The sequence below is a fragment of the Phalaenopsis equestris genome, unplaced genomic scaffold (genome assembly GCF_001263595.1).
Source record: "Phalaenopsis equestris unplaced genomic scaffold, ASM126359v1 Scaffold000632, whole genome shotgun sequence".
NCBI lineage: Eukaryota > Viridiplantae > Streptophyta > Magnoliopsida > Asparagales > Orchidaceae > Phalaenopsis > Phalaenopsis equestris.
In genome coordinates, this window is record NW_018165072.1 from 103,215 (window position 1) to 131,006 (window position 27,792).

Below are 27,792 nucleotides of genomic sequence, written 5' to 3' on the forward strand. Positions count from 1 at the left end.
TGCACGGGTGACTTGAGGAAAGTTAGTCCGTGACATCTTGCTCATTTACAACCCTTATACAAGAAAAATTATTACATGTTCACCGTACGCAGAAATGCTTACAGTGAACCAATTAAAATACTTCAAAATATTACTCATCAATCTTATATATATATATATATATTCTAAAAATTTTTTAATTGAATACCAGACCGAATAAGCGCTCCCTATACACACAAAACGAGGATCACTTCCCAATAATTATCATTAGCCAACATGCATCCAACTTATTCACCCCGACCAGGCTAAAAAGAGGATAATTACATACACATAAATGAAGATTTTTTTTAACTACCCGGATCAATGTATTTACGTGTGCCCCCATAAAATTATGGAGAAGGGCGATTGATTTATAAATAGCAAGTTTTGATGGTAAATGCCTCAAAAAGGAAAGAATTCGGGTACAAATTCTAAGCGATTCCAGCTTCCATCTACCGTGGGGCGTGCAAATCTCAGTCCACTATTCAGTCTGGATTCAGCGATTTCCCGATCTCTTTTCCTCCGGCTACTTATCTCTGCCGGTAGAGAATATTGGTGCTTGTGGCTCGTCTACTCTTTTGTTTCTGCTGAGGTATTCTAGGTTTGCCGTGATGGCAAGTCGCGTCGGTGGTTTACGCGGAGGTAGGGTGGTGGGGGACTACATGATCGGCCGGCAGATTGGTTCGGGATCTTTCTCGGTTGTATGGCTAGCGCGGCACCGTGTTACCGGTTTGGAGGTGGCGGTGAAAGAGATCATCATGGATAAGTTCGAAAAGAAGGTGCAAAAAAGCCTCCGTTCCGAGATCGAAATCCTCAAGCGCACTAAACACCCCAACATCATTGCATTGCTCGAAATGATTGAGGTATGCTGTCGTCCTTAGTGCATCTCTTTTTCGTGCTTATTAGAAGATAATTCGCGAGAATTTGCGTTCAAGTCAGTTTGAAACGCAGCTTTTAACCACCTGTGTGAAGCGGGAATATGATTGAGAAATCCGTGCTTGAGTAATTTGTGAAGTTCAGTGAAATGCCGCATGGCCTTTATTGGGACAGCCGTTGGAATTTTCGTGCTTAGTGGTTTTCTCCATAATCCATTTAATACAAAAACGTGGGAAATCATTTTGCATATAAGACCTAAAATTGATATTCATGTAAAGTTTGGTGCCTTGAATTTAGACCGAAGAACATAGAAAACAATTGTACGGATAACTCAATTCTAATCAACTTTGCTGAGAGGTGCGTTTGGTAGAAATGGTGCTGGTGATAGGGTTAACGCCATAGCTTGTAAGCATTGATTTTCAGTTTAAAATTTGATTAGTTAGTGGATTGTGATAGCAATTGAGTCCTCATTCAGATGGTTTAGATTTTTTTCAAGTGAAGAAAGCAAGAAAATATGGTTGATGCAAAAAAATCATGTTTTGAAATTTAAGGAGAAAAATGTCTTATTGCTGATTCATCAATAGGGTGCTTATATTATGTTTGTTGGCTTCGAAGTACTTGCAAAGTAAAGACATAGAAAATACTTTTTTGGTGTGCGGGCGTGTGCCTTTTACATGAAACAAATTTTTAGGTTATTCTCCACAACATTGCCATTGCCGGTCCCAAGCCCGAATTTGAAAAGTGGAGGGTTGCGATAGGTAGTTGACAACTAACGTAGAACTTATCGAAAAAAAATCATGACATAAAATTTGCCGACCCCACGTAGTGGGATTAAGACTTTGTTGTTGTTGTTGCTGTCTCCTCAAAACTGTGCAAAATAATTACAAAAGATTTGCTGCATTTATTACGTAGGTTTTAGTTTAATTTCAACACTTTACTTTATACCGAACAATATCACACTACATGTAGACACTTGAGTGAAAGCAAGTTCTTCAACGTAAATTAGTTCAATTTTTAATGCTATCTTGTGTTCTCAAATTCTGTACATGATTTTGTGCATTGTTTTCCTATTTCAGGCTTCTGATAGGATTTTTCTTATATTGGAATACTGTAAAGGTGGTGACCTAGCGGTGTATTTACATAAACAAGGAAAGGTTTCAGAAACAACAGCAAAACACTTTATGCAACAACTAGGTTTGATGAGCTCACTAATTGTACATGATAGTCTTTCCATTCTATAAGTTCCGTTCTAGCGTTGTTTTACATTTTTGTTTTCTTCTGTCTGTTTATCCTTACATTTTGTCTAACTATTCGAGCAGCTAGCGGCTTGTATTGTCTCTATGAAAATAATTTTGTTCATCGGGATTTGAAACCTCAGGTACGCAACATATTGGGAGTTATTAAACGTTCATTTTTCATTCAATGGAAATATTTTCTCCCAGTTGTGTGTGATGCATTATGTCATAGAGTATAATTTTCAACTGTGACTATATTGATGCCTGATATCATGGAGTCTAGAATTTTCTATTGTGAATATGTTCCGTTACATTGAAATCATGCACAATAATCATGCACAAATGATCAAATTTGCAATTCTGAAACCATCAATTTAAGTTTTTTTCTTTTTTTTTTGAAAATCTGAAAAACATAAATTGTGTACCACATGATGGTTTGATGATTGGTCGAATATAAATTTATTATAGAGATTCAAGATCAATAAAACAAACATTGTTCGCAAATTATATTACAATCATAGTTCCAAATTGTATGATTTGTGATCGAATTCAATTATGCATGGAACTTATAACTTAAATATGATGGAAGTGATCAAGGAAGAAATCACTGAAGTGTTAATTAAGGCCTCAATTTGGTTTAAAACACAAGGATGAAATAAAAACTTATTAAAAAGTCGTCCTTTACATTCCTATGTATTGCATATTTATCCTCATAGAATCTCCAATATCGACATCCTCGTCCTATCCATGGGTCCCAAATAAGGCATAAAAGGATTGTAGCAGACTACATTATTGATCTCATTATACAAGACTCTGGAATTCACACTTGCTACAAGAACCTACCTATCTCGAAGGAACTTGAGCCACTCTGGTTAGTATCAACATTCATGTACAAATACATCTGCAAGAAGGTTGCAATTACTGAGTTGAAGGACCCCAAATTGCACAAAGAGGGAACTAAAGGAATCCTTTTTTTAATTATTAAATAGTAAATAGCCATTGTTAATCAATTAGTAAACCGTTAAACTAAAAATCAACCACTAATAAACAGAATCAGACAAGGTGAAAACCAACACAATTGATTGGACACACTAGACTAAACTAGAGAAAATGAGAAGCTGTTCTTTACAGGGATTTGTCATAGGTATGCTTTCAATGAACACAATAGAAGTATAAAAAGGGTATAACATTTATTAAACTAAAATTAATGCTTAAAAGTATCAATGCTTTAGTGTCAACACACATGTTCTTTATACTTGTGTAAACTTGATATCAACATTAAATTTGTCTTGTTCGGAAAATTTTGGTTTCGGTAAATTAGGCATTTGATAGTCATTACTCACTTTGCATAACTTTATGTTTCATGTAGTAAAATTCATAAATTATTATTTGTAGGTTTATCACTTCAATGCACGACTGATCTCCAGTATCCACCATCAGTAGTGGACATAATATTGTCATTTAATATTCCTTCTGTATCAAGATGTGCATACATTTCTGGTAAAGTGTTGAATGTGAATTCTCAATGAAAAAAATCCAAGGCTTTTGTTGCTAGTTTATGAAATATGGTCAAATTTGATATATTGAAGATTTGACTAATATTTTTCCTTCTTACAATTTTAAAATTTTAAATATTCATCTCAACATGATGTATGATTTTTTATGACCTGCCTTTCTAGAATTTAATTTTTTGAAGGCTTGTGTAAGAAACATTGTAGGATTTAGATGTACCAACACTGCGTTTAATTCAACATATTTCATGCTCACATCACCAGAGACATAGTTTTTGTAGTAGCATTTACTGTTTTGTGAATATCTTCTTGCAAGCTATGCAATTGTTATGTGAATGATTGTGCAATTTCATTAGATTTAGATTCAATTAGAAGCTCTAAAAGATGTATATCTTCTTTACTTAAACTTTGTCAAGTGATCATGCATCATAGAGAAAACATAAAAAATATCCTGCAGACTAAATTAAATATCCTTTTTGTACATAAGAAAATTTCTAGGCTCACCGCACATCAAGCATTAAATTAAAACGAAATTCCATCACAGTTTTGCATCTAGGCTCACCGCACATCAAGCATTAAATTAAAACGGAATTCCATCACAGTTTTGCATTAGCCTTTTTACTGTCAATGTGAATAGTCTCATGTATTTATCAATTCCAACTTTCTATCATCTAAAAATCAAGATGAAATTGTAGCAGACGAAAGGTAATATCCATGTAAAATTATGTAGTAATGTTAAGTTGTGTTGTACATAAATGTAGTTAGTCTACTAAAGGAGATGAATGAGAAGCTCTACAGTTACATTCTCCAAGGTCATGAAATCATGGAAATGCATAAGGAATGGAAATTTCATCACGAGTTTCACGCAAGCAAATATTACTGTATAAATTTTAGAAAGAAACAATTTTTAAGCCAAAATTTTAGCTAAGAAATAGTTTTGATATGTAAATAGACTAATTGGATGCATGAGGTAAAGAAATTGATTCATGCTATATCAAAGATGTGTATCTTCTTAACAAATGACCAGTTACATACAATGCAATACTTAAATTCTAATAAAACCGCCATATACATACATTCAGCTCCCAATTTTCCATCTTTATAGGACATAGGCAATAAAACAAAGCTGCATAAAATCTCCAACTGATTTCACATTCCCCTTTAAAATATTGTTTCCGCTCCAAAAATAACTTCGAGCGCACTTAAAGATCTAGAAGGAAATCAAATAAACGAGGTGTATATTGATGAGACAGATCTAACCCTTGCACGCTTCTAATTGAACCTCCATTCGAAATTAGGACTGGGAGAACTGCCACCAGCAGCGCTGTTGCCTTCGCCTCCAGCTTCCTTGTTTCGTTCTTCCTGTCCGCTGCTCATCATGTTTCTGCCGAGAAAAAAACAACAGAATCGGTAAATTAGATCATTACGGATGCCTGTAATAATTGACGCTGGATTGAAGAAAATGAAGAACTTCCTTTAGTAGCCTGGTTCTCTTTTTCCCCACCCTCCCTCTCCTCCTCCCTCCTTCCTTCGTCACGGCTTAAGCGCATGCGAGTAATAAGCGGAGGAAAAAATGCAAGCTGCGGGGTCAAGCCTGTGATCGCATTTTTTAATAATCCTAAACTACTTATTTGGATAAGTTGAGCGAACACACTAAACAAATGACACAGATCGTTTTCAAAACACAACTGCACCAAATAAGCTGCCCCAAAAGGGGCCTTAATAGTTTAATAGACTCCTTTTTGTTAATTTAACCATTGAAAAAAACATGAGAAGATGAATTTGCACTTGCAGACTAAACCAAATATTGCTTTGTTTTAATTATGTTGTGCACATAATCTCTTTTCAGGTGCAATGCAGTAACATGATTTTCTTGTTTCATTTAGTATTAAATTGACTTAACATCGTTTTATTTTAGCTACTTCTTATTTCTTCATCTTTCTATCTTCATAAGGATATTCTTTTTATTTTGCCATTCTTTTTTTGTTGTGTGTATGTCTCTATTTCAAATCTTTTGTGATAGCCTCCAAAACTTTGTGCTATTATTAACCTTTTTCATTCTCTCTCTCTCTCTCTCTCTCTCTCTCCCTTTTCTCATGTGCTACATTTTTTTCTTATTTTCCTGACTACTTCCAAACATTGATATGGATGTGAAGTCATCTGTTCAATTGTGATACAAAACTCCGTATAAATTAGGGCAAATCAAATTGCTTTTTTTCAATAAGACAATCAACGCAACTGGAATGCATAAAAAAAACACCTACAATTTGAGAAATAGGCAATCACTCCCGAACCCTAACCCTAACACCTACAATTCGTGAGGTAGGCAATTTCTCCCATACCCTAAACTTAAAACCCAAGACCACAAACTCATGCATAAACCCCACCCTAAATATATTAACCCTTTTTATACTAAAAAAGAATAATTAATAAGAGACTAAATCACTTTGCACTGCCGCATGACAGTAGTCTCCTCCCAAAAAGAAACCTTGTTCAAAAGTTGGGGAAAAAAAGAAATTGTTGCTAGATCAAGTCGGGTGGTTCCCCTCATCAATTGACTTAAGTTTGGCTCTCGTCATCAGGACTTGATTGAAATGAGTGATGAGTCGTTGGCACAACCTAAAGACTGTGCCAAATCCATACCCTAAAACATCGGTCTATCTAATGTATGGTTGGTTGTAATCAGGTAATGTCAACATTGATACACTTGTAATGCCATTCTTTAACTTTTCAAAAGCTCTAGTCACTGCTTTCCCCCACTAAAAATTATCCTTTATTAGTTTCTCCTACAATAGCCACAATCGAATTACAATTCTTCATGAACTTCTGATAGTATCCTGTAAGTCTCAGAAATTTTCTCAACCCCTTTCAGGTCTTATGTAGTATCCACCCCAATATAGCTATCATCTTTGATTGATTTGCTAACACCAAGGTTTTACACAAACTAGAGTCACTGTGCGCAGCACCGCCTTCCTCTCCTCTACCCTAATCTCTATAGTCAAGAATTTCCAATCCACCATTTTCTCTCCGATTGTCTGTAGCCATTTCATCACCAAATTCACATATGTACTTCCAAAATCTAAGGGAAGGAAGTCCTCCACTACTTGTATGCTCTGTAGTGTCACCACTAATACCCTGAAAATTTTTTATTTTTTCTCCATCTTCCCTGCCCCCATCATAACCCCAAAACTTCTCATCTCTATCAACTTCCACCCCAATTGGTTCATGACCCTATTCAAGATGAAATTGTGAGTGTCCCTACTATCTACTGACACCACTACAGGCTTTCTTCTTGATCTGCCCCCTCACTTTTATGGTGTAATTTGAAGTAAATCTCACCATTAAGTTGAGGCACACCTTCGCAACATCAATGTGTAAGTGTTCCTCCCCCTCCACCCCTTCTTCCTCCAACTCTTCACTACCCACCTCCTCCCTATCACAAATTGTAAGGACCTGGAGCGTGCGATTTTGGCACCGGTGACGTGGTGCATACTTCTCATCACATTGAAAACACTCCCTTTTCTCTTTTTTCCTGCACCTCTACTTCCGTGAGGCACTTGAGGTTGATGGGCCTCAATATATCCTTCAATGCCTCTCTCTGAATTGACGTCGTCCGGGTCCTCAGTGTCAGTGTCATTGAGGTACTCCTGTGGAATCCTCCGATGGTGTTGATTCTGTTGGTCTTCTCCATTTGATTCCCGTTCTTCACCATCTGGGCTAGCTCAATGATTTCCCTCAATCTCTGCAATCTCAATAGTCAGAGGGCTGCACATATGCTAGGCTTTAGACCTTTCATGAAATCCCCCTCCAAAACTTCTTAAGACTTCCCTCTCAGTCGTGCCGACAATAACTCGAATCTCTTCCTATACTCCATGACATTCATCTCCTGTGTTAACATAATGATTTGTTAGTGTTGGTCTCCTTCCCGAATCACTCGGAAACATTTCAATAGGCCCAACAAGAAATCCTGAAATTCCTCTCACGAACGGATCGGGTATCCAGCCTTTCCCCATTGAAATTATACTACTGCTTCCCCTCCAAACATAACCCTGTGGCTGTGAGCTTCTCCTCTCTGCTTCCCCTCCAAACATAACCCTGTGGCTGTGAGATTCTCCTCTCCATTTAGACCATTCACCGTGAAATATCGCTCCACCCGGTACACCCAACCATGTTCTTAGCATCTCCACCCCAACATCCTCTCCCTTTGGCATTTTCCCCCATGTGTCTAGAGTAAAACTACCTCCTTCGATCATAGCCATGCCCCATCCCGACTTCTCTCATTCCTTCTTTATGCTCCTCCATACCTCTTGCATAATCTCGCCATGTTTCGGCATAAACCCCCTCTATCGAAAATATTTAATATGCCCCTGATTGTGGATACTTTCCTCCTCATAACACTCTCATTCGAACTCTTTGCTTTTCAATTTCGCCAAGGATTATCTGGTTAACCCTTGGTTAGGGTTTATCAATTAAGTCGGTAGCGGGGTCTTGGATTGCATTTCAATAAGCCTCATTAATTTCTCCAAGCTCTCAAATCGGTTGTTAATGGAGGAAAGCCTTTCATCTATGGCTGAGAACCTTTTCTCTATCCTGGATTTAAGTTGCCCCACTTTTCATTCCAATCACTCTTCCAAAGCGTCCACTTTTCTTGCTGCCATTTCTCCATGATCTCAGAGATGCTAACTTCGGATATGTTTAATCATGCTCGCCCACGATCCCTTCTTTGGCCTCCCAGCCATCCCACACTACTACTGTTTTGCGAGGCCAGGTCACCAATGTGACACCGTGCGCTACGATCCTTGCCAATTTGTTGGAATCGCGTTGCGGTATCAAGTCAGGAAGGTGATCCTGTCGTTGGCAGCTAGTTCCAATTGCAACTATATCACGAATCAATTATGTCAATATAATTCATTGTCTTGTGGTTCGCTTCCCTATACACAACGATCCTTTCCAATCACTGGCCCTGTACATCGCGATCCTTGTATGCAGTGATCTAGATCGCTGACCCAACTAGCTTCTATCGCGGCTATATGTACTCGTTTCTCTTGGTCTTTCGGAGCCAGCATGCCACTATACTTGGTTCATGCCACAATCTTTTCTTGCTTTACCTAAAATTGAGAGCTTTAATATCAATTTGATACAAAAATCCAGAGAAATTATGGCAAAACAAATTGTATTTCTTCAATAACTAAAACAGCACAACTAGAATTCATAGAAACAAGCACCTACAATTTGAGAGTTGGTAATCTTTTCCAAATCCTAACCCTAACATCTGCAATTTGAGTGGCAGGCGTTTTCTCCCAAACTCTAAACCTAAAAATCAATATCACCTACTTATGTATAACTCTAACTTTAAACATATTAACTCTATTTATACTAAAGAATAATAAATAATAAAAGAGTAAATCACCCTTAGGCGCTAGCATAATATATTGTTATATTTGTGAGGAATAAAGCGTCAAAAGAGTCCCCTAACTATTTAAATTGTCATTTTAGTCTCAGAGTTTATAACAGTGTCAATTTAGTCAGTACCCTTGAAATTAGAGCCGAAGTAGTATTCCGTGATGATAGTTTTAGCTCATATAAAAAAGTCTAATGATTAAGGGTCTGTTTGGCGCAGTTGTTGATTATTTATAATCTACTGATAAACTGATTATTTTGATAATCTGCTGATAATCTGCAGATTATGATTATCAGAATAATCTGGCTTACTGTTTGTGGCAACTTATTCAGATTATTTTATTAGTAAATGACATTTCTGTCCCTGTCTGATAAAATTGTTTGGGGCAGCTTATTCAGAATAGTTTATTAATAGTACAAAAACAAGTGCAGAATCATGCAATCATCACAAATCAATTCCAAAAGATGACATGAAATTCTCACACTCTCGTCAGTAACAGAAGAAATAAAAAAGTACAAAGACAAGTACAATTGCAATGAGAATTATTAAAATATTTAATTTCAAACTCTGACTACGTCTGTCCTTATCTGCACTATCAACCCAATCCGGTAGAGCCACGTTTCAGCTCCTTCCATATTTTTCTTTTTCTTCAATTGGTCCCATTTGTTTTTGAATTTAAGCCTGTCGTAATCTATTATAGTCAATTCTTTGAACCTTTTAGCAATATTTTGCCAACCCTCCTTATTAAAATACGTAGTTGATCTGTTCCCCAGTTCAATTTTCTTAATACATAGATCGCAAAATATATTGATAACTTCTTTATCCCACATTGCGGAGGGACCCCTTTCAGTCGTCTTAGACATTGAACTCTAGGGAATAATGGAAAATAAATATTTTCTAAATGTGTAAAAAATAGCCCAACTCATCGATCAATTCTACAACTTATGAAATTATCTTTTGCAATTTAAAAAAAAAAGAACATATTATAAATAAACATAAAAAACCCACATCATTTCCACAACGTTCCAATTTACCAAGAAAAACTGGTAAACAAAAGATTTATGTGGTTCGGCCAGTGACCTACATCCACAGAAGACAATCCACGAAAGTTTTATTAAACAAATCTGTAAGATTACATAGCTACGAATAAGCTCTCAAATATATAAGCTTACTACAACATGCTCTCAAATAAACAAGCTCCATACATATAACTGATTTTTGTAGTCTTTTCTCTGTGTGCAATTTCAAGTGGAGTACCGAATGCAACCCAACAAGCAACAGGGCTGGCAAATGATTGAAGACAAATGAACTTGTGTCGAACCAGGAAAAAAATTGCCAATTTTCATAAAATTCCTTTTTGGTAATAAAGAAACGTCTTAAAACACTTCACAGGAACCATCAACATCAAAGGAAGCAAGAAAAACCCATAGGAATGTATCAAACAACATTATCAAGCTTTCCCCACTATATATCGCAAAACACAATGAGAATATAAGAGCAGAAATATCGTGGAAGCCTAAACATGTGTTTTTTTGTAGCTAATAATTCCATCAAAAGAAACATTCCTGCATTCCAATATTTCCCCATTATTCCTAACATTCAAAAGTGAGAGCAAACTATAAATTTTAACTAATAAAAGAAACATGAAAACTACCCAATTCATATGCCTCATAATATGAGTAATTTCCACATGATGCATTTCCCAATGCTAACGGGAAATATAATATTAGCCATAATGATGCAGCTTATATTATTAGCCATACATTTCCCACATGATGCAGCTTATAATGCTCAATATACCACTGTGTTTCAATTTCCGCATCAACATATTTCCATCTGTGCCCAAACCCAATTCATATGCCTCCTAATATGAGTATTTCCACATGCGTACCATCTTTTGCAGTCTATAGGAAAGAAAGATGACCTTAACGGGAAACAAAATTTCACTGGTAGCAACAAATGTATGCCTCAATAGAAGGTACCAAAAACATTCACTATAATCTCTGTCTCAATAATAACTATGTAGTATCTATTTCTAGAAACAGTTTCTCCAAAGAGTAACCTACAGTGATTTCCTTTTTCTCTAAAAATTTCTCAGAGAACACAAGAGAGCATATGAATTGTATGGCACCCGACAGAAAGCATATAAGCATTGCAGTACTAGCAAATAATCCATCAAAAAGATTCATAATTCGAAATTTATAAACGGGAAACATAAGCAGAGTAGAAATATTCATGATTCTACCAATCTCATAAATATCACAAAACCCACCATCCATCAAAAATCAATTTTGGTGTCATCAAATATCAGAAAGCATATAATGCTCATGAATCTTATGGCTTTCACCAACCGACACTCAGAAAATGCGAGAAGAATCGATCAAAAAATCCACCAAAAATTTAAGCATTGCAGTACTAGCTAAAAAATCCATTTTTGTACTAGCAAAATATCCATCAAAAATCAATTTCTTTATTGGAGATAGGAAAAAAATTTCGAATCATAGCACTCAAAAAATGCGAGGACAACACTCGATACCTCTCGATCTAGGAACAAAGCTCTCGTAAAACTTTCAAGAAAATGCGAGGAGGCGAGAAGAATTGGTACCTCTCGATCCACAACTTAACAAACGAGAAATGGGGGAGGGGAAGGGTGCACGATATCGAGAGCCGAGCACAGAAGCTTGATCGCAGAGCTAGGGCAACGACAGAGGAGACGAGATCGAGGGGTTGTGAGGTAATAAGCTAACCCTATACGCGGAACGCGAGGCTCTCCCAACGGCGAACGATCGAGGGTTTAGTATAGAAAACTTTACGCGTGTTATCCCACCGGATAACCGCCGGACCCAACGAGCTAAGAAAACGAACCAACGACGTTCCGAAAACGTCGGACGCAGCAATAAGCTACGCTAAATGGACACTTTATAGACTCTGAGACTAAAATGACCCATTGCAAAGAGTCATGGGACTATTTTAACACTTTTTTTTATTTGTGAGCCATGTTCCAACTAACATAATAAAGATTGCATATGGACTGGTTCTTATAAAAATCTACAATAGCAGGTCCATAGCTAGAAATTTTTTTTGGCACAAGATTTCATTAATGGCTCTTTTTCCTCAATGATGTCTTTGAGATCCGTGAACCAAATGTTGTGGTTATGCACCGGTTTGTGTTGCTTTTGTATAAGTAGTGCTTAAAATTTTCTTATTGTTGTTTGGATACTTTCATATGGTTATGCCTCTACCATGTTCAGGTTCTTCTAAGGGTCTGTTTAGGGGAAAAAAATTTGCGTACATCAAGGGGTACGCAGAGATGCGTACATAATAGGGTACACGAGGTTTATACGGGGATTACAAGGGGGTTATAACCCGTTGTACCTCCCGTGTAACTCCCGTGTAACCCCGTTGTAATCGTGTAATCTCAATGGATAAAATAAAAACACGGGTTACAGCTGTGTTACACAAAAGTTACAAGGAAGTTATAACACGCTTGTAACCCCATATAACGCCAGTGTACCCTCTGCGTACCCCTTGACGTACACAAATTTTTTCCCTATTTGGGGCAGCTTGTGCGTTTCAGTATAAGCAGCTTATTCTGAAACGCGGCCCGCGGGGCGAACTGCGGTTTGCGTTTAGTGTAAAAAACCCAAACGCGGCAGAAAAAGTTTTCAAAAACACGCAAACCAAACGGTTAGGCGGCGTTTTCAAAAACGCCGTAATGCTTATAAGCTGCCCCAAACGGGCCCTAAATCAAGAAAACCAATTACTTCATTGATAGTTAAAGATTTAGACGTCACATCATAACTTTGTGTGTTTGTGTTTGTGTGTGTGTGTATATGTTTATATGAAAAAAATGTTGAGTCTTTTCTGGAAAAAAAATATTATAATTAGTACCAGAAGGATTATAATTGAAGTCAATTATATGGTACAACAAGGTTGGAGAATGAGTATACTTGCATTGGCATTAACTAAATGGTCTAATGGTGATTTTGATATACAGAATCTCCTCCTTTCAGCATCCAATGAAAATTCTGTGCTGAAAATTGCAGATTTCGGCTTTGCAAGGTGAGATTTATTTATGTAATTTTTTTTTAATGTATTTTTTTTATTCTTGTTGTTTGAATGTAAACTTGCCTCTTGTTCATATAAAGATCACATTTTAGGACCATTTTTATGCCATTTTTTCTTTATTTACTCTTACTTGCACTGAATTTTTTCTTTCTTTGTCTTCTGTTTACATTCTGTTTCTTGATGAAGTCTTATTTTCTTCTTTGAAGTGTGTACTGAAATAAAATTTTAAAATCATTCATACATTTTTCTAATAAAGATTCAAAGTCTTTGCAACACCCTTTAATCAACATGTTTAGGTCATTTGGATGCTTTGACATTTCTATGGAAAATAGAGCTTTACCATATATTGTTTTCACTTTTAAAATGAACCTTGGTGTTTTTCAGAATTTGCATAAATGTGTTTAATTCTTAAATTGGCTCCTCTGTATACTGAAATCCCTTTTTGTATTATATACTGCTTTAAAGCTAAAGTTAAGTCACCTGTCAGGCTTTTGGAACCTCGTGTTCTAGCTGAAACTTTATGTGGTTCTCCTCTATACATGGCTCCAGAAATAATGCACTATCAAAAATATGATGCAAAGGTAACATCATTGATCTCATCTTTTAAAATTATTAACATTCCTTCTCCAATAACTCTATTTCCTACTGCTGGAGGTACAGGCAGATCTCTGGAGCGTTGGTGCAATTTTATTTCAGCTAGTCACCGGAAAGACTCCTTTTACTGGTAGCACTCAAGTGCAGGTATCGTTGCTTGATTTACTTCTACCATCACCCAAAAAAAAACCAAAAAAATAAGGAAAAAAAAACATATAATTTTGATAAAATAGTTATCGTTTTTAACCAGCTGCTGGAAAATATATATAAATCGAAGGAGGTGCATTTCCCTCCAGAAAATAATCTGAGCCATGACTGCATTGATTTATGCAAGAAGTTGCTACGCCGAAATCCAGGTAGGCATCTCTGATATGATGACAACCTATTGATCGTTATATAACTTGAATAATCTTTGATATGCTACTAGAAAATTCTTCTAAACAAACATAGATTGACACGTTTTTTGGATTTGGGTCATAAACTTTAGCAATTGACATCAATATCATTTGAACTTCATTTTTTAGCAACTCAGTTGAAATAGTGCATTCAACAAGATAAATACAAAGATACCTGGAATGCTTGAATCAGTCTAAATGATCATAAATCAAGCCCTCGTGGCTGAAAATATTTGAAGGCGATTAAGGGGTTCAAATATGCTTCAAAATTTACATTTTTGTAGTCTAAACTTGTATTTTGATGAGAAAAATTGAACAAGTCCGATGTCACTCAATGCCATATTCATTAATGCACTTATATTTTAAAAATATATAGAACGTCAAATGTAATTTTTTTATACCATCTCATGGAGTATTCTGATTTTTGCTAGGAATGATTGGAACATACTTGAAATCTATAAATGACATGGTTCTAAACACTTAGAGGAGGATTTTTAGTTGAGAGAAATTGGATATTTGAGAGAATTGTAGAGCTCTACTCACCATTGGCGCTTGAAGTCTACCAAGCCGATGCATCTCATCATCCATCAGCCATCATCGTTGTCGTTTTCCATAGCTATTGCCAAATGCTGGCTATTTATTGCTTTGAAATTGTCAATGCCATTACCTGACACTCATCGTTAATTGACATTGAGGCTCGCCGCCGTTTAATGTTTGGTAGCTAGTTTGGTCCAATGCCTTCCTTAATCGCCCAATACTCTCCAACTAAGAAAGCAACCAGGCCGGTCACTTTTTGTTGGCCGACTTCTGAAAGTCCCCATTGATTGTCGGTGGATGGTAGCCACCTTAAAAGGACTATTTGACCTTCTATACACGATTTTTGTCGAGCGAATCCTCTCTATCAGTCGCCAATGTCTCATGTGTGTTAGCTATCAATATCTGGCTCTTTTCTTTCTAGCAACTTTGTCTCTATAAGGAGAATAATTATGTTGATCGCCCACCATTGAAGGCCTTTCGACATTCTCCATTGTCATCATTGGATGCCTACAAATGATTGATTTTTGATGTCTATTAGCCATCAATTCTGATCTTATTGATTCCTTGGTTTCCTTTCCTATCGAATGAACTATTAAGATGATTGCTCTGATTGTTTGATTTTTTATGTTTCTTTTCAATGGTCTCCTGATGCTTGCCAACGATTGATCTACGTTAACTATCGACTTCCGATGCACAATTTGTTAGTCTCAGATCAAGCTAATTACCCTTGATAAAATGATTACAATTTTTACATCTCAAGACTTATACCACCACAGGAGATGTTTTCCACCATTCATGTCATTTACATTGAATTAACACATTTTCCAATTTTGGGAAAGGCGCCTTTTATAATTATTAATTCATACTAAAATCATTTCCAACTAGGCTAGGCCCCATTATTTTTTGTTTCTAGGGTTCTTCACATTAAAAAAACTTAATACTTTTTTATGTGTTCTCAATTTTTATCTGTATATGTGAAATTTGCTTGCAATGCTGGGATGATAAACTCTTTTTGTATCATCATGAATATTGCAATCTTAAAAACTAGTTGGCTTATAAATAGTTGATTGTGCATTTTTTGTTGCCTAAATCTTTTGCATATTTCCGCGATTTGATGCCTTTCTAGTTGAATGTCCATTGCTTTTTTTATAAATACTTTAGTGACGATTCTCATTGTTTATAGCTTTTAAATTGTTGAAAATCATGTTTTTATGCCGTTTTTAGCGGTGCTTGAACCTCATGTACACTTATTGTCATATTATTATTTGAGTTGGCTTGTCATTCTTAACTTCCTGCATGAAAATATCTCCAGTGGAGCGTATAACTTTTGAGGAGTTCTTCAACCACCCATTTCTTTCACGACAGAAGTCAAATGAATTAACGATGTGAGCATCTTGCACCCAATGCTTGAGACTATATCAAGTTAACCAACGAAATTTCATTTTTTTACCCATCTAAATCTTTGCAATCATGAGCAGCCAGAGTGTATCTGTTGCATTAGCCGATTTTGGCCATAGATCCGCAGGAAGAAGTAATCAAGCTTGCTTGCTTTTCCCTTTAGATGATGAGTCTGCAGAGAGTCATGGAAGCCTGTTGACAGCTGCGAATGGCAGCCCTGTTATACCCACTTATGGATTTAACGTGGGAGTCTATAAATGTCCTACTAATTCCTCCAAATTCAGTGCTTCCACAGAACCTAGCTCCACCAACAAAATGGAAACGTCTTATGGACATGATTCCTGTGAACTCCCAAGCCAAAATACGACGGGAACACGTCCGGGTGCCATAGATGCTAAACAGGGTACATCCATTCCTTTTTTATATCCAATACATTGTTTTCTAGATATCAATTGATGGTTCTAACTTTTTCTTTAACAAATTCATAGATCCCAAAATTGTGGATTCACTAGACTTGGTTGATCAAGAGTATGTCATTGTGTCTAGATCTCCCTTAGAGATGTCATCTTCTTTATTAAGCTTCTCTGAGTTGCACAACTCTACCTGCAAATCAGATTACTCTCTGGCAGCATCTAGAAATAGTGCATTAAGTACACCAATGCCGATATTCGGAGTTCCCATCAATAAGAACCACACTATGGGTAGCCTGGAAAGTCACAGCTATCCACAAGAAGGATCCATGGATTTGGGGGATACTATCGAACAACCATCAGCTCAATGCATTACAAGGATTAGATTGTTGCAAAAATGCACTTCTGTAATGACCGAGTTGCTGAAGGACGAGGTAAGCCCCATGATTGAATTAATATGATATTTGAAGCATGTGATTTCTATTTAATTGTAGAACTCAAGGAAATTTAATGTTGTATGTATAATAAATGTTTCTCCTACGTATGTTAATATTTAGAATTGGGCAATAAGAAGTTCAACTTTTCCAACGAACAAACCTGTACTCGTGCTGCTATGAATTGTTAATATTTGGTTTACTAGAACATAAATTAAGAAGCTTGACATCTACATAAACAGGCTTGAGCATTGTCTCTCTTATTTATTTATGCTTGTGGATAATGTCTGTTGTTTAACAAATAGTTTAATAAGAGGTTGAGAAAGTACTCATTTCATGTTGTTCATTAACTTAATTTTTAATTTAATATTTTTTATATATAGATAATGCAGTTATAAATTCGGCATTCTAGCATCTAACTTGTATGATACCGTTCTAGGACTTCTGGAAGGCATTTGGAAAGCAGATTTCACGGACTACAAAACGTTAATTGTGGGATAGCGATGGAATGAAAATATGCAATTTCAAATATGTTTGGATAAGCATCTTTCGTCGGACTACAAAACGATGAGATATGGGTGACGAGGAGATTCACTATCATTCTTGAACAAGATACATGCACACCACTTGCAAAAAGGAAAAGATACTATACTCAATGCAGAAAACATAGATTACAATGTCCATAAAGTCAAACAAAGCAAAAAGTTTCATCAATCGAAAAACTAGCACCTTATAAATAGTTCCTAATAGCAAATAACCTAATTAGAAATTAGAGAAAAAGGAAAATTTTAGAATAGAAAATTTGCTAGAGCGGACAGGGTGCATTTCTGTGACCGCGTTAGGGTTTGTGATCTTATGGAATTGTGGATTCCTTGGTATCGCGGTGGTCATGCGATTGGGATCACGTTGTCGGGATTTGGGCGTTCCGTGTCACACTGGATTGGGATCATTTTATCGCGATTTGGGTGCTCCACATCATTCTCTCGGGGTAGGAGTTTCATCTTTTTATCAGGAAGCTTCTAGAATTGATCTACCATCATAACAAAATCATTGCACAATTGTGGTTGGATGAGCTCCACCACAATGTTTATGCTCATGTCCTCTAAGATAACTTTGAAATTTGTACGTTCTTCCAAAGTTTATTTTTGTAGAATAAATAGCTATCCCTCTTCGACACAATCAAAATTGGAGCTGCATCTGAGCTCCACAACAATGTTTTTATAGTTTCTCATACTCGCTTGGTTGCATCCAATAAACAGGTTGGTTTGGCCAAACACCCTAAAATGAGGTCTATGGCATTCTTGATTTCTCTTGATGGTATTCATTCAAGAAAGAGAAACTGTCAATCAAGATGTTCGACAACTGCAACAAGGGCTGGTCCTTTTCTACTATCGGCTCCTCAGACTCACTATCTCCCAGGACAACCAATATCAGCCATATTGAAGTCTCTCTCAGGGGCTCAGTTTGAATCACTAGCATCTCTTTTCCATTGGCTGGAAGCTGATACTCTTTTGTGATATCTTCATGCGCTCCTATGTCACTATCCATTTCTTACACCGCTCCTTGCTCAGTGAATGAGATCATCCTTCTATTTTGTCAATCTGGTGCAATGTACCCTTGGCTGGGATGAATTTGGGAGTGATGGTTGGTTCTACCTGTACTCTGAACTGGTTTCTCCTTTGGCGGGGGTTGGTTTGGATGCCCGCTGGATGAACTCTTATTGTCTGATCCGATGGTCGAATTTGAAAGGGGGCGTGGACAGGATATTGTCGTGTTGTCGCTTCACCTTTAGGGCTAAAGCCTGGACATCATTTAATGTCCAATAGGGCTGCAGCTGTATCACTTTGTCGTTGGATTATCTCAATCCCATATATATTGAGTTATGCTGTTCTCATTGGGATCCATTATAAGTTGCTCAAGTTTAGCTATATTCTCCTTTACTGAGTGACATTGCTACTGTAATTGATGAAGTCTCAATAACGTGTTCTAACTGTAATGCGATGGGAGGTACTTGCGCCGCATCTTCATCTTGGACTATGCCGTGATATTGACTTTTCCCTCTCGCTAGCACACGCTTTTCAAAAATTTTCGTCGCTAAGATGTATTCTTCTTTAACTTAATGGCAACTAGCTTTACCGTTACGTCTGGTAGAATGTTTTTGTATTCAAATATTTGTTCTATTGTCTAGAGCTACTCGATGAATTCATCTGGATCCATGTACCCTCAAAATCCAACAAGTCAATCTTCACTCTAAACTCTTAGCTTTTTTGTTGATGTCATGCCAAATCACCAGGGTATTGGTTCTTAGTCATTGAAAATTTTCTATTGAAAAGGGTTCACTTCTTTTAGATTTCGCGAGTCATCATTGTTGCTTTGGGTGATCTCAACGGATCGTCTCCTTTTAAAGGCGGCAAACCTCTCTTGTTGTTGAAGGATTTTATGTTGTATATTCTCCATAGCAAGTTTTTGAGCACTTCATTGAGGGTTTCTCTTTGGTGGCATAACAACTCGTCTTCCAACCGAGTTTTTCATTAAAAGAAAATGATAATTTAGGACTAGGATGTTGGTGGTAGGCGTCGAGGTGGAATTTTGGTGAAGGTAAGAAGATGGGATTTTGAAAATTTAGAATTTGGGCTAGGAATTATGGTATGAATGGTTTTTGGTATTGTGGAGATTTTTTTTTTATTTGAAATTTTGGATTTAGAGCAAGGAAGGCAAATCCCTCAATGTTTAGGGTTTGTCGGGCTTTGATGCCAGATAATATCGTTCTAGGGTTCCTTGAAGATAGTTGAAAAGCGGATTTCTCGGGGAGGTAGTTATGGGATAGTGATGGAACAAAAATATGCAATGTTGACGGCATTTGGAAGGACATAAGTATCGTTTGACGGATGTCCTGGCCAAAAACAACAGGCTGGATGACGAAATGGCGAGATACGGGCAGTGGGAAAGTTTACCATTTTCCTAAACAACACATGTACACCATTTGTAAAAGGAAAAGATGCAACACTTCTTAAGATAGAAAACATAGATTACAATCTCCGTAAATTCAAACGAGCGAAAGTCTCATCAACAACATATAAATAGTTTTCTAATAGCAAATAATCTAATTTGAAAGTAGATTAGAAAAGAGAAATCTATTGGAATTAGTAATCAAGCGTCATGTGTCATATGAGATCGTGGTGGTTGCATTACCCAGATTCGGGCACTCCACATCAGTATATTTGTGTGGGCATATATAAAGTTCAATTATGACTTGAGCTTGATAAGAAGTTAAAGAAATGAGCTTGAACGCAATTTTAATATTTGGATCATATTCAAACTCAGCTTGTGCTAATGGTACTTATATTGACTCATATTCATTTATGAACCTAATGAGGAATATTTAGTAACATGAGGAAAAGAATTTTGGGCAGTGTTGCTTCTTTTTTCTTTAGGAAATTTACATACGCAGCACACAATTCTTATGTATTTATATAAATCACATTTGTACTTCCATATTTACATACATAGCACTTTGGTGTTTTAAATCGATGTGCATGAAAATGTATATTTCACTTTTAAAAAGTGGTAGGATACTTAAAGATTTGAGTCTTACGTGTGTAAATATGAAAGTTTAGGTGTGAGATATGTAAATACATGATAATTTTTGTGCTATGTATGTAAATTCCCCTTTTCTTTATTGTACTTGTCTTATGCTGCCACTAGCACTTGTTTATTGCCAAGAAAATGTTACATATTACCATATGATGCTTCTATTCATCACTTCCATGTGTCTACTCCTAGAGCACTTTGTCTAAAAATTGATCGGTCATCTTCATTATCTATGCCTTTCAACTTGTGTGTTTAAATAGCTGTTTCATTATTTAACAAATAAACCCAATAAAACCTTCTAATTACACATAACTCACAACACATCCTCTAGATAGGCGAAATATATTCACTAAGCCTATCTTGTCACATAATCTAGCTCACTCCACTGAACTAAGTCATTTAGTGAGGCAGTCAGCCACCAGGTTGTTAGCAATGTAGATTGCCGACTTGTTGTCACACCAAAACTTCATTTGAGTTCCCCACAACTTCATTTGAGTTCCCTGATCTACTTTGAGTTCAACAAACAAGACTTTCAGCCACATCATCTCAGCAACTCCTAATGCCATGTCCCTGTTTATTGCTCTTCCATGAGACGAAGTTGCCACCTACAAACATGCAGTATCCTGATGTAAATCGTCTATCATTAGCACAATTTCTTAGTCAAAATCACAAAAGCCCTCAATATCTACATGTTCATTCTTCATGCATATCAATCCTTTTTCCTGGTGCACTCTTCAGATACCTGAGAGTCTAATACATTGCATCTGTATGACCCTTCCTTGGATCATGCATGTAGCGGCTCACCACACTTATTGTAAAAGGGATATCAGGTCGAGTGTGACACAGATAGATCAGGGGGCCTACCAGCCTTTGGTAACTTTCACGACATCAAATTCACCTACTTCTGTACTGAGTTTGACCTTCTGATCAATTGGAGAGACTGTAGATTTGCACTCGCGCATACCTGTCTACGTGAGAAGATCCATTATATACTTTATCTGGGAAAGGACCATCCCCTCAGGTTCATGGTTCATGGGCCACATCTAGGGGTGTCAATTAGGGTCAACGGTTTAGGTTCGGGTTCGACCCAAAAATGACTAGACTCGAATGGGGTCAATTCGAACCTGCTCGGAATAATAAACGGGTCGAAAATTAAGACCTGAACCCGAGCATGACCTGCTAATACAAACCTAACCCAAAATTTCGTGCTTCTTTAGGTCATCTTTGGGTTTTCAGGTTCAACCCGAACCCAACCAAAATAATAAACGGGTCGAATTTTCTGATCCGAACCCGACTCGAAAAAAATTCGGGTCACCCTAACCCGAACTTTTCGAGTCGAGTTCGAGTCGTGTTGGCGTGTCGAGTCAATTTTTAATACCCCTAATCTCTTCAATCCCAAGAAAATATCTAAACTGTCTCAGATCTTTTACCTCAAATTGTTTTCCTATCTTCCCTTCTGTTGAGAAATTTCTGCCTCATCATCACCAGTGATTGTCATTCACATACACAGCAAGTATAATAACACTTTTATCTGCATTGATTTGTTGATATCTTCTGTCAATCATCTCTATTCTAAACTTGTCAATCTAGGTTTGAAGAGACTGCTTTAAGTCATATAATGACTTCCTGAGCCTATACACCTTACTGTCTGAGATGTATTGAATCTTGGTGGTATCTCCATATATGCTCCTTCAGTAGCTCCTCATAAATAAAAACATTCTTCACATCGAGTTGGTGGAGTCTCCATCCACCATTCACTGTCAGAAAAGCTATTGCCCTCATCACACTCATCTTTGCTACTGGTGCAAAGGTTTCATCGTAGTCAACATACATTTGATTGTACTCTTTTATCACTAGTCATGCTTTGTACCTTTTCATCTTTCCTTTTGGAGTTTGTTTTATCGTGAAGGTTCATTTGCATCCAATTGTCTTCTTCCTTGTTGGTAGTGGTACAATCTCCCATGTTTGATTTTTGTCAAGAGCTCCAAGCTCATAAATCACCGCTCTCCACTTGGGATCTTTTTTAGCAACTTGCTAACACTTTGGATATAGAGACAAAGTTCAATGACGCAATGAATGTTTCATGTAAATCTGAGATGTTAGAATAAGAAATAAAGTTCACAATGTTAAGTTCCCACCCAGAACGATCAGTAGGATGTCTCGCATTGCTACGGGAGGTCCTCCTTAATGTTGGGGGGGATAGGAGTGGACGGAGGAGGAATAATATCACCTGAGAGTTTTGAATCAAAGGTGGATGGTGTAGGTGTCTCAAGAGTTGGGGAAGACCGGGATAAGATACTTGTTAGCTCTACAGACTCTGTTCCCTCAGCTTGCTTCTTTCATCCTTAGCTCACCTTCAGCCTGAATCCTATCACCTTTGGGTTTAATTTCTTTGATGTTTGTTTACTCAGTTGATTCATCCCACATCATAGGACATGATATTGCTCCCACTCGCATCACTCCATCACCACTACTGCTCACTCTCTCTTGTCTCATATCTTCAATTTTCGTTGAGTCACCAAAAAGTGAATTCACATGCAAAGTGTAATATGGTTCAAACTCTCTGAATGACAGATCCATACTTATAAAGAGTCTTTTCTCAATAGGGCTCCAACTGACATAACTTTTTTTAGTAGTAGAATAACTCACGAACACATATTTCACAGCTCTGGGATCTAACTTACTTACAAATGGTTTGTTTATTTTCACAAAACATACACACCCAAATACTTTCAATGGAAGATTCTCATTATTGTCTCCTTTCAACATTTGACAAAAAAACTTCCACTCTAGCACCATTGAGAGTGTCCTGTTAATCAATTGAGCGTCTGTCAACGCTGCTTGCCCCCATAAATGTTGTGAGACATTCATTGCCATCATCATGCTCTAGGCCACCTTTAGAAGATGTTTGATTCTCTCTCTGCTACATTATGTGCAGGTAGTCCCCAAATGCTTTGTTGATATATTTTGTCCATTATCAAATCTCAGTGCCTTCACAACTGCCCCATATTGAGTCTGGATTGTCTTGTGAAAAATCTTTGAAGCAATCAACCATCTAACACTTTTGTTTCATCAAATGTATTTAGATTACACGAGAAAAATAAGCAATAAGCGTAACAAAATAATGATAATCATTCATAGAACTAGTAGGACAAGATCTCAATACATCAGAATGTATCAATCAAACACACCAGAGAACCTATTCCCAAAACCGACATAAGCGCTCCTAGTGAGCTTGCCAAACTCACAAGTATCACACACCAATTTCTCCTTATTTGCCTTTTCATACATAGATTGATAGAGACCAACTCAGTAAACTAAGACTAAAATGTCTCATAGCTATGTGATGTAGCAGTAGCACATCCTCGACGTTCCTCCCAGATTCTTGTACTACAGCACTTTTCATCATGGATGTCAAAGCTGAGTCTATCACCTCTCGGTCCAAGTACCAAAGTTCTCTATGCCACGTTCCAGTCCCAAGTGTCCGACCCATCCCTTTCTCTTGGAGGATCACCTAGGGAATGCCAAAAGAAAGAATGCATTTTAATTGGTGAACAAGAACCATAATGGATAAGAGATTTACTGGAAAAGAATGAGCTTGTAAAACATGGGACAATGTCTTATGATTAGTACATTTCTCTGTACACTTATCAACTGCAGGCTGCGCTCTACCATCAGCAGTATGTATACTCTCTGGTACTGCTAGATGAGTATATGAAGAGAACTCTCCAGTAGTACCGATCATGTGACGAAAAGCACCATAATCTATGATACATTCTGATGATCTTGTGGTGGAAATAGAGGCAAGAGCAAGTGTTTCACCAGTTCCCTTGCTAAAGTGAGAATAATTGACAATGTTACCCCTTGATGTCGATGGATTTGAAACATCCTCAACTCCATCTCCTGTTGCTTTCTGTTTCCACTTCAACAGCTCCATACACTCATGATTCTCACTAATAAAGCTCACACTTGTTTCTCCCTCGTTCTCTACTACCATCATATTTGTCCGGTAACTCTCTCTTCCACCTTTCCGACCCCCACAACCACGACCACGACCACGACCTCTAGACTATCCTTGTCCGCCAGTCTCTCTCTCTTTGGGTTGCTTTGGACAAGCTTTACTCAAGTGTCCTACTTCTTCATAGTTGTAGCACTTGTGGGTCTCACCCTGAGCACTTGTCATACCTTCACTTGAGGCGGCCAAAGCTGATCGCACATGCCTGAAAATTCACTTCACTCAGAATACAGGCTAATGCAACTCTCCTCTCGTATCATCGCTGTGATGGCCTCATCTAATGAAGGAATCATTGCCTGTGCTAAAAGAACCGATCTCCTCTAATCAAAAGCCACGTTCAAATGAACCAGAAACTACATACTCCTCATCAGTGCAAAGATCTTCTCCGTCTTGTATCCTGGATCACTACAACTCAAGATAGGTGGAGGTGATCAAGAACTTGCCACAACCACTCTAGATCTATTGAGTAATTCTGAATTGATCTATCACCCTGAACTACTGCCTTTATTTCATGCTGAATCTGGAACACTCATGTGATTCCCAGCTCCAACATAAATCTTCTTCAGCTTCGCCCAAATTGCGCTCACCTTTCTATTGTCATCCACAATTGAGGCAATCAATGGAATCATTGAGTTTGAGTAACCAGGTGTAAAGCAAGACATGTGTGGTTCTCCACTCATTCCTCTCAGCACTATCACTTTTTGGCTCGACTCCCGTCAGGTATCATTCTAGCCTCTTCCCTACTAGAGTAGCCTTGATCCGACGCGACCAACTCAAATACGTGGCTGACCCACCAAGCTTCAGATTCACAGGAGGGAGATCTAACTTCACCTGCTTCAAAGCATTGCTAAGGTAGTGGCTCCCGTCGAGATGCTAGCTTCCTGTATGAAACCGACTAAGACCTTCAAAACTTCAAGATCCATCTTCACCGGGAGTTCAATCCCTTACCTCTTGCACTATCTGTCTTCTGACATTCGTAATCACTCACACTTCCTACACGTTCATGTGATCCACTTTACTTTAGTCCGCACGAAGCTGCAAGCCCATTGTCTCGAATGCCAAATTGTAACAGCTTCAATCATTCGCCTCCTTGCCGTCGCAACTTCAGAAACGAAGGCCCCACTCTATTGACTTCCTCACTCTCGAGTCACAATTCTAAGTTGTTTCTCACGACAAAGGCAACAACGGGATTGTTGCATATCAAAGAACACCAGAAACAGAGCTCTGCTCCACTCCTTCCTTACGTAGCAAGTTGTGGAAGCTCTTCCTGACCGAACTCTGCGAGACGCTCTCCCTCCTGGACTGTCGCGATCTGGTAGGTGCCTTCTCGGTGCCCATCTGTTGTGATGCCGTGTCGCGACCAAGTCTGCCTCAATCCATGATCCCGTCTGCCGCGATGTGTGAATCCCACCATTCGCGCCTGTAGCAATTCGCGGAAGAAAGGAAGATCACGTCTGTGGCGATCGTGTCTGTTTTTTGCATCGATCGAGTTGCACCAGCTATGACACACAATCGAGACCACCGATGAGGACCCCGACTGGTTGCTATTGTTGGGGCTTTGATACTAAATTGAAATGATTTTGGTAAAAACTTACTATTTCATTAAACATGCGTTTAAATAGGTGTTACAATGTTTAACAAATAAACCCAATAAAACCCTCTAATTACACATACTCACAACAACTTCACCTCCTTCAAGTTTGATTTATTGCTTATTTCGTCACTTGCTTATGTTCAACTTTTGCAGCTTGAAAATGGTAGGCGGTTGGAAGCATTCTCTATTCAGTTATTAATCCTAGCAATTCTGAAGGAAAGCCTCCACATCTGTCACACACAAGCCGTCGTTGCTGCAGATGAAAGTCCATCTGAGACCACTAAATTCCCCCAAACCAGTAAAGCTTCTTCATCTGGTAGCACAAATTGTTTTAGCAGCAGTGATCCTCCATTGCCATATTCTGTTTCGTCCGAGATCGAGAAAGAATTTCTTATTTCAGTTGAGCGTGCAGAGGAACTTGCTAAGGACGTGGGACAAGTAGACGGTATAGTTTTCCCTTTAATTCCACTGTTGAGCAAAGTAAGCTCCGCTTTACATGTTGCTTTTGTTATCTGTTATTTACCTGCAGAAGCTACATATATGCCTGATGCTATTGAGCTGATATTCGAATCTGCACTTGCTTTTGGAAGGCGTGGTGCTGTGAGTGGAAATTTTTCCTGCTCTCTTGCTGTCTTTTTCTTTTCTCCCTTCTTTATTTCAAATTATTTTTATTGTTTATTTTCTTCATCAAACTTTGTTGGTTCGGCAGGCGTGATTTGATTTTCTTTTTTAGACTAAATCATGCCTACCAATTATTACACTGCTTTGAAAGTATATGTTGGATCCTGTTTTATCCACAAATTCTCGCCACCAAGTTGGAGCAATTCAAAAGAGAGTAGAGTTACAGAGAATTTTTTAATTGTAGAGTAGTTATAGAGAAATTTCACCAACATGAGAACGGTTCGTCTATTATATATAAACAAATATTACACATCCACTTTTGAAGGCCAATCTTTTGAGTATAATAGGTTCTATAGGGGGTCTATCGAGTTGGCCGGTTGAATTGTTGAGGTGCTAGAAGTTGGCTCGCTATTCGGCACTTACCGAATTGTCGATGCTGTGTAGGTAAAGCTTGAGCCCTAGCTCAGCTTCATTGCAAATTTTGATTCAGGCTTTAATAAATGGCAATTCGGCAAACACAGTGGTAATCTTGCATTATCATTTCTTATTTCCGCCATTTTCTGAGGACAATTTTGCTCAAATTTCAGGTTGATGAGATGAAAAACATGGAAAGCGCCGAGGGCTGGTACTCGAAGGCCGTGAGTTTACTTCATTTTCTTCTTGTTGAAGCACCATCCCTCGCCCTCAACCCGCCGGTATGTCTCACGCACTCAGATCGACAACGTCTACGTACGTACATATACGCCCTCAGCACGAGGAACAGCAGATACCGCTTACAGCGAATGACCCCTTAGAAAGTGTTTATAGAACTTGGTTCGTTCCATGACATGCTTTTCTAGGTTGGAGAAAACTATTCTTGTATTATATTTCATTATTTTCTTACATGTACAGCAGTAATTCATTTGCAGCTAAGGTATTTGAGGAGGGTGCGATTTAAGGAAGGTTGGTTCGGTTTAATTCTGTAAGGTGTGATGGAGCTTATTCTGTATTTCTGTTCCACCTTTATTCGAACCAAAATGTATTCAAATTATATGCTAACGATTAACGAATTCGTGAATGTAAAGTCAGTTTAGGTTATATAAGCTTAGTTGTTT

At 37.7% G+C, this 27,792-nt stretch overlaps 1 protein-coding gene across 2 annotated transcripts; it reads left to right on the forward strand.

Annotated features, from left to right (window-relative positions):
• Positions 1 to 361: 361 nt before the first annotated feature.
• LOC110030024 (serine/threonine-protein kinase ATG1c-like) lies at positions 362 to 27,766 on the forward strand. 2 transcript variants are annotated; one of them, XM_020732562.1, is made up of 14 exons: positions 362 to 881; positions 1,971 to 2,088; positions 2,214 to 2,272; positions 13,039 to 13,103; positions 13,597 to 13,690; positions 13,770 to 13,850; positions 13,954 to 14,059; positions 15,948 to 16,020; positions 16,114 to 16,436; positions 16,522 to 16,877; positions 26,231 to 26,522; positions 26,607 to 26,677; positions 27,286 to 27,511; positions 27,607 to 27,766. In XM_020732562.1, the coding sequence occupies exons 1-13, from the start codon at positions 630 to 632 to the stop codon at positions 27,490 to 27,492; spliced, it is 2,097 nt and encodes a 698-aa protein (XP_020588221.1). In that variant the 5' UTR covers positions 362 to 629; the 3' UTR covers positions 27,493 to 27,511; positions 27,607 to 27,766. The 2 variants fall into 2 exon arrangements, with proteins under 2 accessions (XP_020588221.1, XP_020588220.1); XM_020732561.1 differs by having other exon boundaries at positions 27,286 to 27,766.
• The last annotated feature ends 26 nt before the right edge of the window (positions 27,767 to 27,792 follow it).

Bases quoted from the DNA above. Each gene is read 5' to 3' on its own strand.
- LOC110030024 (XM_020732561.1), top strand. From the start codon at position 630: ATGGCAAGTCGCGTCGGTGGTTTACGCGGAGGTAGGGTGGTGGGGGAC. The intron at 13,851-13,953 runs GTATCGTTGCTT...GTTTTTAACCAG, and splicing joins CTGGTAGCACTCAAGTGCAG to CTGCTGGAAAATATATATAA. The intron at 16,878-26,230 runs GTAAGCCCCATG...CAACTTTTGCAG, and splicing joins CCGAGTTGCTGAAGGACGAG to CTTGAAAATGGTAGGCGGTT.